This window comes from Malaclemys terrapin, chromosome 2 (genome assembly GCF_027887155.1).
Source record: "Malaclemys terrapin pileata isolate rMalTer1 chromosome 2, rMalTer1.hap1, whole genome shotgun sequence".
In the NCBI taxonomy this organism is placed as follows: domain Eukaryota; kingdom Metazoa; phylum Chordata; order Testudines; family Emydidae; genus Malaclemys; species Malaclemys terrapin.
In genome coordinates this window covers 224,420,025-224,435,639 of record NC_071506.1, presented here as the reverse complement: position 1 = coordinate 224,435,639, position 15,615 = coordinate 224,420,025, and the positions used below count along the sequence as shown (strand labels likewise).

The window sequence follows — 15,615 nt, the reverse complement described above, 5'->3', positions numbered from 1 at the left end:
CTGTGTGAGCTGAAGTTTCAGAAACCATGCAGTGTCTCTAAGAAAGGCACTTACTGTTCAGACCTCAGCCTGCAGCAGCTTTGAGTCCTGAGCCAGACTGTTCCCTCTCCCCTGCTCTGCAGAGATGGGGGTATGGGGTAGAGGGAGGGGGACACCCTGACATCAGCACCTCCCTTCTCCCCTGCTCTGTACAGTCACCAGGAGGGTCCCGGAAGCAGCTGCAGGATGGAGCAATGTGGCTGCAAAGCAGCGGGGGTGAGGACCACCTGAACACATGTTGCCAGATGTGTGTGCTCTGCTAATCAACTGGGCGGCACTTGACTCTCTCCTGGGCGGATGCCCAACCACGCAGCTTAGAGGGAACACAGGTGGGGAAGTCTTGAAATGCCAAAGTATGTGATGTTTATCTGTGGGTATGGTGCTCTTACAACATGTCCTCTATGGGTTATACAGCTGAATATATGTAGCCAAAAAGTTATGTATAAATTGAGGAAAAGTCAACACAGCTTTTGTAAAGGTAAATCATGCCTCACCAATCTATTAGAATTCTTTGAGGGTGTCAACAAGCATATGGAAAAGGTGAAAGTAGAGATACATAAGAACGGCCGTACCGGGTCAGACCAAAGGTCCATCTAGCCCAGTATCCTGTCTACCGACAGTGACCAATGCCAGGTGCTCCAGAGGGAGTGGACCTAACAAGAAATGATCAAGTGATCTCTCTCCTGCCATCCATCTCCATCCTCTGACAAACAGAGGCTAGGGACACCATTCCTTACCCATCATGGCTAATAGCCATTAATAGACTTAATCACCATGAATTTATCCAGTTCTCTTTTAAACACTGTTATAGTCCTAGCCTTCACAACCTCCTCAGGTAAGGAGTTCCACAAGTTGACTGTGTGCCACGTGAAGAAGAACTTCCTTGTATTTGTTTTAAACCTGCTGCCTATTAATTTCATTTGGTGACCCCTAGTTCTTGTATTATGGGAATAAGTAAATATCACTCATGATTTTATATACCTCTATCATATCCCCCCCCTTAGTCTCCTCTTTTCCAAGCTGAAGAGTCCTAGCCTCTTTAATCTCTCCTCATATAGGATCTGTTCCAAACCCCTAATCATTTTAGTTGCCCTTCTCTGAACCTTTTCTAGTGCCAGTATATCTTTTTTTAGATGAGGAGACCACATCTGTACGCAGTATTCGAGATGTGGGTGGGTGTACCATCGATTTTATATAAGGGCAATAATATATTCTCAGTCTTATTCTCTGTCCCCTTTTAAATGATCCCTAACATCCTGTTTGCTTTTTTGTCTGCCTCTGCACACTGCGTGGACATCTTCAGAGAACTATCCATGATGACTCCAAGATCTCTTTCCTGATTAGTTGTAGCTAAATTAGCCCCCATCATATTGTATGTATAGTAGGGGTTATTTTTTCCAATGTGCATTACTTTACATTTATCCACATTAAATTTCATTTGCCATTTTGTTGCCCAGTCACTTAGTTTTGTGAGATCTTTTTGAAATTGGTCACAGTCTGCTTTGGTCTTAACTATCTTGAGCAGTTTAGTATCATCTGCAAACTTTGCCACCTCACTGTTTACCCCTTTCTCCAGATCATTTATAAATAAGTTGAATAGGATTGGTCTGAGGACTTATCCTTGGGGAACACCACTAGTTACCCTTCTCCATTCTGAAAATTTACCATTAATTCCTACCCTTTGTTCCCTGTCTTTTAACCAGTTCTCAATCCATGAAAGGACCTTCCCTTTTATTCCATGACAGCTTAATTTATGTAAGAGCCTTTGGTGAGGGACCTTGTCAAAGGCTTTCTGGAAATCTAAGTACACTATATCCACTGGATTCCCCCTTGTCCACATGTTTGTTGACCCCTTCAAAGAACTCTAATAGAGTAGTAAGACATGATTTCCCTTTACAGAAACCATGTTGACTATTGCTCAACAGTTTGTTTTTCTATGTGTCTGACAATTTTATTCTTAACTATTGTTTCAACTAATTTGCCCGGTACCGATGTTAGACTTACTGGTCTGTAATTGCTGGGATCACCTGTAGAGCCCTTTTTAAATATTGGTGTTAGCTAATATAACTTCCAGTCATTAGGTACAGAAGCTGATTTAAAGGACAGGTTAAATAATAAAATAATAGGTATATCTCCATATATTATTATCTCATAGAACTGGAAGGGACCTTGAAAGGTCATCAAGTCCAGTTCCCTGCCTTCACTAGTAGGACCAATTTTTTTGGCCCAGGTCCCTAAATGGCCCCCTCAAGGATTGAACTCTCAACCCTGGGTTTAGCGGGCCAATGCTCAAACCACTGAGCTATCCCCCCCCTAACTAACAAACCTTAGTTAATAGTTCCACAACTTCACATTTGAGTTCTTTCAGAACTCTTGGGTGAATGCCATCTGGTCCCGGTGACTTGTTAATGTTAAGTTTATCAATAAATTCTAAAACCTCCTCTAGTGACACTTCAATCTGTGACAGTTCCTCAGATTTGTCACCTACAAAAGCCGGCTCAGGTTTGGGAATCTCCCTAACATCCTCAGCTGTGAAGACTGAAGCAAAGAATCCATTTAGTTTCTCCGTAATGACTTTATCGTCTTTAAGTGCTCCTTTTGTATCTCGATCATCAAGGGGCCCCACTTAGCAGGCTTCCTGCTTCTGATGTACTTAAACATTTTATTACCACCTTCGGAGTTTTTGGCTAGCTGTTCTTCAAACTCCTCTTTGGCTTTTCTTATTACATTCGTGCCCTTAATTTGGCAGCGTTTATGCTCCTTTCTATTTGCCTCACAAGGATTTGACTCCCACTTTTTAAAGGAAGTCTTTATCTCTCACTGCTTCTTTTACATGGTTGTTAAGCCATGGTGGCTCTTCTTTAGTTCTTTTACTGTGTTTCTTAATTTGGGGTATACATTGAAGTTGGGCCTGTATTATGGTGTCTTTAAAAAGCGCCCATGCAGCTTGCAGGGACTGTACTTTTTAACTTCTGTTTAACTAACCCCCTCATTTTTTTGCATAGTTCCCCCTTTTGAAATTAAATGCCACACTGTTGGGCTGTTGAGATGTTCTTCCCACCACAGGGATGTTGAATGCTATTGTCTTATGGTCACTATTTCCAAGCGGTCCTGTTATAGTTACCTCTTGGACCAGCTCCTGTGCTCCACTCAGGACTAAATTTAGAGTTGCCTCTCCCCTTGTGGGTTCCCGTACCTGCTGCTCCATGAAGCAGTAATTTAAAGTATCGAGAAATTTTATCTCTGCATTTTGTCCTGAAGTGAAATGTTCCCAGTCAATATGGGGATAATTGAAATCCCCCATTATTATGGGGTTCTTAATTTTGATAGCCTCTCTAATTTCCCTTAGCATTTCATCATCACTATCACTGTTCCGGTCAGATGGTCTATAATAGATCCCTAATGTTATATTCTTATTAGAGCATGAAATTTCTATCCATAGAGATTCTATGGAACATGTGGATTCACTTAAGATTTTTACTTCATTTGATTCTACATTTTCTTTCACATGTAGTGCCACTCCCCCCCTGCACGACCTGTTCTGTCATTCCAATATATTTTGTACCCCGGAATGATTGTGTTCCATTGATTGCTCTCAGTCCACCAGGTTTCTGTGATGCCTATTATATCAATATCCTCCTTTATCACAAGGCAGTCTAGTTCACCCATCTTATTATTTAGACTTCTAGCATTTGTGTACAAGCACTTTAAAAACCTGTCACTGTTTATTTGTCTGCCCTTTTCTGATGTTAGATTCTTTTTTATGTGAATGTTTATCATCTGATCTGGCCCTTACATTATCCTCCTCCATTCTCTGCTCCTGACTATAACCTGGAGATTCTCTATCATTAGACTCTCTCCTAAGAAAAGTCTCTGTCCAATCCACATGCTCCTCTGCAGCAGTCGGCTTTCCCCCATCTCCTAGTTTAAGAACTGCTCTACAACCTTTTTAATGTTTAGTGCCAGCAGTCTGATTCCACTTTGGTTTAGGTGGCGCCCATCTCTCCTGTATAGGCTCCTCCCATCCCAAAAGTTTCCCCAGTTCCTAATTAATGTAAACCCCTCCTCTCTACACCATAGTCTCATCCACGCATTGAGACTCTGAAGCTCTGCCTGCCTACCTGGCCCTGCGCGTGGAACTGGTAGCATTTCTGAGAATGCCACCATAGAGTCCTGGATTTCAGTTTCTTCCCTAGCAGCCTAAATTTGGCCTCCAGGACATCTCTCCTACCCTTCCCTATGTCATTAGTACCTACATGTACCACGACCACCGGCTCCTCCCCAGCACTACACATAAGTCTGTCTAGATGCCTCGAGAGATCCGCAACCTTCGCACCAGGCAGGCAAGTCACCATGCGGTTCTCCCGGTTATCACAAACCCAGCTATCTATGTTTTTAATGATTGAATCTCCCATTACTAACTCCTGCCTTTTCCTAGCAACTGGAGTTCCCTCCCCTGGAGAGGTAACCTCAGTGCAAGAGGTAACCCCAGCACCATCTGGAAGGAGGGTCCCAACTATGGGAAAGTTTCCCTCTGCTCCCGTTGACTGCTCTGCTTCCCTGGGCCTTCCATCCTCCTCAGCAGCACAGGGGCTGTCTGACCAGAGGTGGGACAATTCTACAGTGTCCCGGAAAGCCTCATATAGGTACTTGGAGTTTCAGAAAGCCTTTCCCTTACCAAAGGCTCTTAAGCAGACTAAGCAGTCAGGGTAAGAGTGAAGGTCTCATAGATTTAACCAGTTACTGAAGATAGGAATCAAGGGGTAGGAATAAATGGTCAGTTTTCACATTGGGCTCCCTACGGATCTGTAGTAGGACCTGTGCTTTTCAGCATATTCATAAATGATCTGGAAAAGGGGACAGATGAGGCAAAAGTTGCAGATGATACAAAGTTACTCAAGATAACTAAGTCCAAAGCTGACTGTGAAGAGTTAAATGGATGTCAGAAAACTGGTGACTGGGCTACTAGATGAAACTCAATAAGTGCAAAGTAATGCACATTGGAAAACATAATCCCAACTATATGTACAAAATGACAAGATCTAAATTATCAGTTACCACTCAAGAAAAAGAGATTGGCATTCTTGTGGATAGTGGTGTGAAAACATCTACTCCAGGGGTCAGCAACCTTTGGCACGCAGCTCGCCAGAGTAAGCACCCTAGCAGGCCGGGCTGGTTTGTTTACCTGCCGCTTCTGCAGGTTCGGCCGATCGCGGCTCCCACTGGCCGCGGTTCGCCATCCCAGGCCAATGGGGGCAGTGGGAAGCGGCATGGGCCGAGGGGTATGCTGGTCACCGCTTCCCGCTACCCCCATTGGCCTGGGATGGTGAACCGTGGCCAGTGGGAGCTGCGATTGGCTGAACCTCCAGACGCGGCAGGTAAACAAAATGGCCCAGCCCGCCAGAGTGCTTACCCTGGCGAGCTGCGTGCCAAAGGTTGCCGACCCCGATCTACTCAGTGTGCAGCAGCAGTCAAAAGAGCTAACAGTGTTAGGAACCATTAGGAAAGGGATAGATAATAAAAGAGAAGATCTAACACCACCATGTAAATTTGATGTGTGTGTGTGTATATATACATATACGTGTGTGTGTGTGTAAGAGAGAGATTGGAAAAAGTGCAGCGAAGGGCAACAAAAATTATTAGCGGTGTGGAACAGCTTTTGATATAAGAAGAAATGAAAAAGACTGGGACTGTCGAGCTGAGAAGAGAGACCACTAACCAGGAATATGAGAGAGGCTCATAAAATAATGAGTGGTATGGAGAAAATGAATAGGGAAGTGTTCTTTACCCCTTCATATAACACACACTAGGGGTCACACAATTAACAGGCAGTTAATAAGTTTAAAACAAACATAAGGAAGTATTTCACACAATGCAGAGTCAGCTTGTGGAAGTCTTTTGCCAAGGGATATTGTGGGAAAAAAACTATAACTCAGTTCAAAAAAGAATTAGTTTATGGAGGATAGGTCCATCAATGGCTATTAGCTCAAATGGTTAGGGATACAACCCTGCACTCCGGTTGCCTCTAAACTTTCAACTGCTAGAAAGTGGGACTGGACCACAGAGGATGGATCACTTGAAATTGTCCTGTTCAGTTCTTTCCTTCTGAATCATCTTTTACAGGCTCCGGTCAAAAGACAGGATACTGGGTTAGATGGACCATTGGTCTGACTTAGTATGGCTGTTCTTATGTTGAAGATGTTTGTGACTGGAGTACACCTGTTCATTGTAGATAGCAAAGTGCTAAAATGATAGTAAAATTTCCAACTTCTGGTATGAGGGAAATATATTGGGTTATTGTCCTATGTCTGAAATGAAAAAAGATGTGATACTAGTATTGTCTTATAAAGGAGTGATGAATAGAATAGTTTTTAGTTGCTAAGGATAACTTAAGTACTGTGTAAGGTGTGCATGCGTTGTGTTGTGTATGATCATAGTCTGGTAGTTTGCTTCATTTTGTCAGTATAGATGATTGTGTCCAGTCAGAGTACTCTCATGCTCGTGGATCGAGTATGGATAGGGAATATGAGGAAAGAATTTAGCCATGCCTATTGCCTATACTGTTTTCTTTGAGCTTTGTGGAAGGCAACACATCTTAATGTTATAGATGGGGCACAGAGAAGTTAAATGACTTACTTAGAAGCTAATGTGCCCTGCTGGATTATGGATGGAATTGGGAGTTGAGTCCTGATTTTGTCACTGATTTGTTCTGTGGTTTTGGGCAAGTTTAATCTCTTGGAGCCTTCATTTTTTATTTGTAAAATGAGGATACTGATACCAACCTATCCTAAGAGTGTTTTGACACATAATTAAGGTTTGTAATACATTGAGATCTTTGGATGAAAGGTGCTGTATAACTTACCATAATAATAATATTAGGACCACACAGTGCAGCAGATCCAAGACTAGGAGTCAACTGTGATGTTGTGCAGTCTATATGGTTTTATAAAAATATGATAAGTGAATATAATGTAATTGGGATATGCTTCGTGGATCATTACAAAGCTTATAATCTACTGAGTGTGATCATCCTATTTGTATAAATGTACCACTCTTGTATCTAAAACTAGAAATATAAAATATAACTCTGAGGGCCTATTGTAATTATGCAAAGTGTGGGCCATTTATGGTGGTTTGGAATCTTGATGACTTCCATTAACCAGGATCATTGTCTGCAGATGGCTGTGTTTTACCTCCGAGTCTTCCTGTATGTGTGTGTGTGCTGGCAAGTGGGTAATGAAGTCTTGCAGTGACATGTGATCATGTCACCTGAACTGGAATCCATCTTTAACCTGGTGCTTTTCCAGTGGGGGGGGGGGGGGGGGGTGGAAACCCAGAGGGACAAAGGGTTCCCGCCTTATGCAAAAGATATATAAGATATATAAGAACAAAAAGGAGAGAGGAGCCATCGTGAAGAATCCCCTAGCTACCACCTGAGCTGGAACAAGAGCTGTACCAGGGGAAAGAATTGTGCCCAGGCCTGGAAAGTGTCCAGTCTGAGGAAAAAACTTACTGAAGCATCTCTGAGGGTGAGATTATCTGTATTCAGTTTGGTTAGACATAGATTTGCACATTTTATTTTATTTTTGCTTGGTGACTTACTTTGTTCCGTCTGTTACTACTTGGAACCACTTAAATCCTACTTTCTGTATTTAATAAAATCACTTTACTTATTAGTTAACTCGGAGTATGTATTAATACCTGGAGGTGCAAACATCTGTGCATATCTCTCTATCAGTGTTATAGAGGGCGAACAATTTGAGTTTACCCTGCATAAGTTTTATACAGGGTAAAACGGATTTATTTAGGTTTAGACCCCGTTGGGAGTTGGGCATCTGAGTGCTAAAGACAAGCACACTTCTGTGAGCTGTTTTCTGGTAAACCTGCAGCTTTGGGGCAAGTAGTTAAACATTTCCTGGCTCTTCCTCTTTTATTTAAATTGATAAGTCACGTCTCTCGCGTGCATAATTTTAATAAATTCAGAGTTACTCTATACCTTGTAATCTTTTCATGGTTGGATGTGGCTATTGTAATGTCCATATTGGATCATGACTAAAACTAAGATTTTGTCTCTGGTATTTTTATTAAAAGTCACGGACAGGATGTAGCAATAAACAATGAAATCATGGAAATGTGCACACAGTAATGCAGTTTTCACTACATCAGTACAGGAGCTTTTGAATTGCTATCAAACCTTCTATAATTTTGACTACAGACATGATTAATTGTTAGAGTGTAAAATGGTCCTTTACTAACAGAGCTTTCCACGATTCTGAAACAGCAAGGTTATCATCTTTGAGCATCTGTCATCTTGCAAGATATCTTTGTAAGACTAAAATGATCTCTGTCTGCACTGTTAACCGGCAATGATAAACACCTCAGAGCTATTGCTGATGTGGAAAGCAATCTTTCCAAGTACCACAATGTCAAGGTACTTCATTTTAGAAACTGCACTGCTGTAGCTAAAACACATGGGTTTTGCCAAGTCATTGTCTTCAAACAAGGGAATAGACTCAAATACATTTAGTGATGCAAGGTCAAGAAGTATGGCCTGATTGGGATCAAACACTTGGCAGGGTTTAAAAAAGAAGAAAAAAAAAAAAAAAAAAAAAAAAAACCACAACACAGTGGGTTGACAAAACTATTAAGAACCAGTCATATAGACTTCAGTTAATACTGTTTTCACAAAGGGTTTTCTTAGCTAACAGGTTGTCAGTTGTGCCACTGAAGTACTTTTCCCAACTGGCAAGATTAGTCAAATCATTTGCCACCTTATGCAGCCCGATTTCTGGTCTTTCATAAGCAGTGAGAGTTGCCATTATTCTTGGTGCAAGCGCTTCAATTGCTGCTTTTATTTCGGTTGATTTTGTTAAAGTGACCGCATCTTAAACAGATGAACTACTGCTTCACTCCCATTCCTCAAAAAAACCCCACATAATTCTACAGTTGCCTGATATGAAAATGGACAGCTTCAAATCAGCTGTTCCATCATGTGATTACTGGGGAAGGGGAATTGCAGGCACTTTCCTTTTTTCCTGCAATGATTGATTGAACCATACTTTGTGGGCAAGGCAGGCAGCGAATGCATGTTTTACAGCAATGACAAGTTCATTTACTTTTCCAAATGTTTTTCTCCAGGTATCACCCACTAAGTTGAGATAATGTGCAGTGCATGTTATGTGCACTGCATTCAGAAAAAATGCTTTGAGGCTTCATTCCCAGGTTCTGTTCATATATGCAGCATTGTCATGACAAAAGCAGTGACTTTATCAAAAAGAATTCTGTATTTCTGAACTGACTGCCTTAGCCCTGCCGCCCAGGGCTGAAGTTGCAAAGGTCACAAAAAATCATGAAATCTGTGACCAACTCGTAGCCTTAATCATGCCAAATAAATTTTGTATTATGTTAGCAAACAATGGATTTTGACTTTCCCATGCTTCTGACAATTTTGAGAAAAATTAACTGATCCACCTGACATTTCTCTTGTATTCTCTTCAACTAGAGAATTTTTTTGGAAGTTTTTTTTTTTTTCCTTGTCCTTTTTATATTCCACTTTAAAGAAAAGAAATCAGGCAACTTCAAGGATTTCCTGACTTTATTACTATTTTTTTCTTTCAAAGTGAAGTATTTCACTATTTGAAAAAAATTGTGGTGGTGGTGTTGGGGGGGGCGGGAAGAGGGAGGAACATATAAATTCTGATTCCTTTTATATCTTTTGGCTACAGTGAGAGCTAGTGATTCTAGGTGTAAATGGTGGACGGTAAATTTTGAAGTTAATCAGTTGGGTTTATAAAGGAAAGCTAGTTGTATCCTTAACTGTGGGAAATTAGTCTCTCCATAAGATCTAACTTCTGAGAAAAAGAATAGCGCATCACTTTCTTTCTATGACAAAAACTACTTTTGAGAACAGATGACACTAAATGGTATAGATCTGAGCTTTGATGTCATTGGGACTACTGAATGAACAAGGAGTCTGGTGGCACCTTAAAGACTAACAGATTTATTAGGGCATGAGCTTTCATGGGTTAAAAAAAACACTTCTTCAGCTGCATGGAGTATCTGTAATTTTCACAGGCATAAATATATTGGCACATGAAGAGAAGGGAGTTACCTTACAAGTTGAGAACCAGTGTTGACAGGGCCAAATCAGTCAGGGTGGATGTGGTCCTCTCCCAATAATTGATAAGGAGGTGCCAGTACCAAGAGAGGGGAAAATTGCTTTTGTAGTGAGTCAGCCACTCCCAGTCCCTATTCAAGCCCAAATTAATGGTGTTAAGTTTGCAAATGAATTGTAGCTCTGCGGTTCCTCTTTGAAGTCTGTTTTTTGAAGTTTTTTGTTGTTGAAGGATGGCTACTTTTAAATCTGTTATTGAATGTCCAGGTAGATTGAAGTGTTCTCCTACTGGCTTTTGTATGGTACCATTCCTGATGTCCGATTTGTGTCCATTTATTCTTTTACATAGAGACTGTCCCGTTTGGCCAATATACATGGCAGAGGGTCATTGTTGGCAGATGATGGCATACATCACATTAGTAGATGTGCAGGTGAATGAGCCCCTGGTAGTGTGGTTGGGCCCTCTGATGGTATCGCTAGATTAGATATGGGGACAGAGTAGGCAACGGGGTTTGTTACAGGGATTGGTTCCTGGGTTTATGTTTCTGGGGTGTGGTGTGTAGTTATTAGTGAGTATTTGCTTCAGATTGGGGGGCAATCTGTAAGCGAGGACTGGCCTGCCTCCCAAGGTCTGTGAGAGTGAGGGATCATTTTCCAGGATAGGTTGTAGATTGTTGATGATGTGCTGGAGAGGTTTTAGCTGGGGGCTGTACGTGATGGCTAATGGTTTTGTTATTTTCCTTGTTGGGCCTGTCCTGTAGTAGGTGACTTCGGGTACCCGTCTCGCTCTGTCAGTCTGTTTCCTCACTTCCCCAGGTGGGTATTGTAGTTTTAAGAATGCTTGATGAAGATCTTGTAGGTGTTTGCCTCAGTCTGAGGGAGACTTGACCTAATAAATCTGTTAGTCTTTAAGGTGCCACTGGACTCCTCGTTGTTTTTGTGGATACAGACTAACACGGCTTCCCTTCTGATAATTGGGACTACTGGTGTCTGTAAAAGTTTCAGGATCAACTGAGTAATTGTGAAAGTGGTTTTTTTTCCCCCTCCCTTCCCCCCTGCTCCCCAAATCCAAGTGAATAAGGGGGAAAATAATTACAATTATTTGTAAGGAATTGCTGTTTGTTTGTTGTTTGCATTTCTTTTAATTGGAACTGGGACTTACTGTATATTGGTCTTAGAGGAAAAAGTGATATTTAAATATGTTGTACTTTCACTAAACTGAGTTCCAGTGCAGTTCTCACACAAGAGCTATATTTATGGTCTTATTGGTGCTCTGTACCATCTGTTTCATGTGCTACTGGTTTAAAAATAAAAGTCCAATGGTGGTGGTCTGAATTTAATATTAATTTTTTTAGGGTAATCCTTGTATATTACATGTCAAAATGCTGAAAGAACCATTTACTGCTTATGGCAAACTTTGAAAAGCATTATTTTAAAAATTCTACCTCGGTCTTGCTTCATATTAGCTCATTTTTTAAACAATACTCGAATGAAAACTGGTTAGTCCTGCCTTTGACTTCACAAATGTCAAGAACTTGTGTAAGTGTTTGTAGGATCACATCTTAATAATCAGTCAATTATTGTTCTATAACAAATGAAGGAAAAATACTGTATGATGTAGTTGAATTGTTTCTAAATATGATTTGTCATGAATAGTGAAAAGTCAATTGAGAGAAATAATTAAGGTGTAACTATAGAACAAAATATTTGAATCTGTTGCTTCCTTCCAAAGCCATGATTTCGTGTAGCCTGGATAACACTACAAAACACACTAATGCAATGAATGGAGACTAGTTTATCAATCTCAATGACCTATCTCATAGAACTGGAAGGGACCCCGAAAGGTCATAGAGTCCAGCCCCTGCCTTCACTAGCAGGACCAAGTACTGATTTTGTCCCAGATCCCTAAGTGGCTCCCTCAAGGATTGAACTCACAACCCTGGGTTTAGCAGGCCAATGCTCAAAGCACTGAGCTATCCCTCCCCCTTGATTGCTCACTGAGGAATCAGTTTCTGAATTTCAAAGTTGACATTGTTCTCCAGTTAAAAGACCAAGATTTAAAAAAAAAAAAAACCTAGTCAGTCTTAAAAAGCGAAGGCCTTAATTTAGTATCTGATTGTGGAAAGGCAACTAGTTATTTAATGTAGTAGTCTGTATGTGTGAGTGAAAAGTAGCTTCTGCAAAATAGGTTAGTTAGGGAAACTCAACAGTGTGTTTTCATAAAATGTAACTTTTCTAAATTTTAAAATCACAGTAAAATTTGACACTTCACCTTTAGAAATTTTGTCCTTGGTCTGTATTTTAATACAGAAATTGTAAAGAATACTTTCAGTGGGTGAAGCTTGGTTGTGTTGTAGGTTTTCAGGGTGTATTTGAAGAAATCAAAGAAATGAAAGAGTAAGTATAGCATATGTTTGGAACCACCATTTCTCACTGAAATTAATTCAAATTTCAAAAATGAAAGCTTTGACTCAAAACCTTAAAGACTAAGCATCTAAATGAGACTTAACTGTTTCGAAGGAAAATATGTGAAAACTTCTGGCAGAGGAGGATACAATGAAATGTATTAGCTCTTCCTACAAGTGAATTGTGAGGTTCTCAAGTGTCTGTTCCCAGAACTTGAAGAAAAATAGGTTTGAAAACCCACAAAAGCAAAAATTCATTTGTTTGCTAAATGGTCAGTACTTAGGTATTATGGATTCTCATAGAATAATGTAAAAATATCATGCCTGTGCAAAGTTATTGGGAATTTCATGTTTGACTTATTCCAAAAGCATTTTATAGTGATGTTACTTTTTTCTCAGGACAGTATATTTCAAACATACCTTTGTAAGGTACCAGTTTGGAGATGTCATGGAAGCCTTTTTCTTTTAGCTAAGATTAGGGTCAAGAACCAGTTGGTTTCATTTTGGTGCTTGAGAGAACTTTTCCAATTTGTTGCTGAACTGTTAAAGATCAGTTATGCTTCTGTTTTATCAAAGTTGCTTGCTAATCACTATAACTTCTGCCAGAAGGATTGTACACTTAGCAGTATTTCTTTGTAGCTATTCCTCCTCCTAGTATTGGAGTGTGTGATGGGTTGGATCACAGAAACCCCCGTGGGGCTGCCAACTGATGTGCCAGGACTACTTATGCCCCTGCTATCCCTGCCAGATTGGGACTCTAGCATCCTGTCTTGTTGAGCCAGACACGCCAGTCTGCTCCAACACAGACCCAGGATCTGAACAACGACCCCTAACAGCTATAGGCTTAAACTGAAAGCAGTTTAAGAAGTGTTCCTGTCTTTAACACTCAGATGCCCAACTCCCAATGGAATCAATGTTCCAGTACAGCGTTAGTCTTAAAGTCAACACATGCATATTCTGCAATGATTGGCAAAGGATTTGAAATCCATTGTTTTGGGACTGCGTCAGTCTTGTATCCCAATCAATTCCTGCTTTTTCGATGGAGAAGATAGCACTCCTAACCCTCCAAAAGCTTATTTCTACTTGCATTGTGACAGAAATTTGTAGTCAATATTGGCATAGGTTGTCTCCTTATCTAAGTAGTAAAAATGTCTCTCTTTTTTTATTTATTGATGTGTCTTTATCAAATTTATAAAAACTGTCTGGTGTTTTATATAATAAATTAAACTCTTATTGCATTAGGTAACAGCTTAATAAAATCCATACTAAAAATGTGACATACTTGTTAAATATTCCTAATTTGTAAACATTAGTCCATCTCTTTTTTTTCTATATGGTGAAACTCAAGTATGCGGGTTACAGTGTGTTGTAAAGATCAGACCATGCTGTCTTAACATATTACTCTACTTAGGTTTTTCTCTTTTGGTTGTTTCCTTTAGGTTGGTTGGAGTACTGCTCGAGACTATTATACGTTTCTGTGGTCACCTATGCCAGAAAATTATGTGGAAGGATCAACTGTTAACTGTTTGCTGTCTTTTCAAGGTGAGCAAGTACATACTTGGTAAATCAGCATCTGTCTGGATTTGATATTGTATTGCCAATTTTTGCAGTTTAAAAACAGCAATTTTATTAATTTAACTGTACATTTATTGAATTTTTAAATGTGCTATGAGTGTATAGTGTCTCCAAGTTTAACAAAGAGAACTTGGACTTAAGAATGGAATTTTCCATGTCGGGTTTTTTTTTTTCACGTGTTTTTTTTTTTTCCCCCTTGTCACATTTTACTAATTTTTATGAGATGTTTGAGAGTCTTCCCTTTTGCAGACTATCTGTTTCTATACTTCAAGCTTCAGGGAAATTATAATAGTAAATTTGTGATTTCACATATTTTACATAGTAACAGATTGTTAATAAATGACTGATCACAGGAGAACCATGTTGCCTGGAAGGTGTAGTCAAACACATTTTTTTCAATAAAGAGAAAAAGGAATACAGAAAATTAAGTGTTCAATCATTTGGGATTTTTTAATACCATTAAAGATCGTAGCAGGTTGGTGGTGGTCCTCTCCCACCCTCCTCTGGGTCTGTGGGAGGCCACACCCCCTCATTACGTCTGTGTGTGTCTCCCACTGTTGGGGAATTAGCGGGGCAATACACAAGCCTGGGGCTCTGGCCTGCAGTCAGGACAGAGTAGCAAACACAGTTAGGGGCCCAAGGCCTTAGTCAGGGTGGGGCAACAAATCCTTAGGACTTAGGATGGGGGTAGAGCACCCAAACAGAATCTAGGAATGGGTGGCGGGGGGGGAGCAGGCCCACCCAGTTCTACAGCATCCCAACCCAGGGCTCCAACAGTGGCAGAGTGGTTCACCACTGGGTCAGTGGGGATCCACCCACAACACACTGACCTTGTACCAGGCTAGCTCTTAACCAGACTCTTGTCTAGTTTCTCTGGGCTACTTCCTATCTCCCCCTCGGGGTCTACCTGGATCCGTAGGGGGTCCTTGGGTTGTCAGGGTAGAAGGCCAGCAGCAGTTCTGGCAGCTCCTCCATGGTTTGGTCAGCGGGTAGCTCTGACAGCTTTGCCAGTCAGTGCCACAGGGGTCTGTGGCAGTCTCCCGGGAGGAGGCGTCTGGCTCCTTCAGCGGCTGTAGCCCAACTGAGCTTCCAGACTCACCTTTTATACTTCCTGTCCCACCCACTGACTTCTGGTGGAAGGGGTGAGCATGGCCTGGCTCCACCCGCCAGGGCTCAGCGAGTGGTCCCTTCTCCTCTGGGTCTGAGTGGGAGGCCACTCTGCCTCACTACAAACATTCTTTTGAAAAATTGCTCTGATGTTGAAGCCCCCTCATTAAATTGAGAATGATGTTCGGGTTAAGAGACAATAGAGCGATGGAAATGAAATTCTTCTTTTCAAGTTTTCATTTTTTTCCCTTTCATTTAAGATTTTCTGTCCTATTCCAGGTTCTAGTTACTTGCATTTGCATATTGCTAGCTTTGTGGGGTTTTTTTGGTCTACCACCAACTACTAGCAGCGTTTATGTCTAATGCCTAAACTGA

At 40.9% G+C, this 15,615-nt stretch overlaps 1 protein-coding gene across 4 annotated transcripts in view; it reads left to right on the top strand.

Moving 5' to 3' along the window:
* TAX1BP1 (Tax1 binding protein 1) overlaps positions 1-15,615 on the top strand; it is a 99,539-nt gene that overhangs the window by 13,437 nt on the left and 70,487 nt on the right. For all 4 annotated transcript variants that reach the window (XM_054020077.1, XM_054020075.1, XM_054020076.1 and 1 more), the window contains exon 3: positions 13,998-14,100. In XM_054020077.1, coding sequence (XP_053876052.1) covers positions 13,998-14,100 — 103 coding nt within the window. The remainder of the gene's footprint in view (positions 1-13,997; positions 14,101-15,615) is intronic.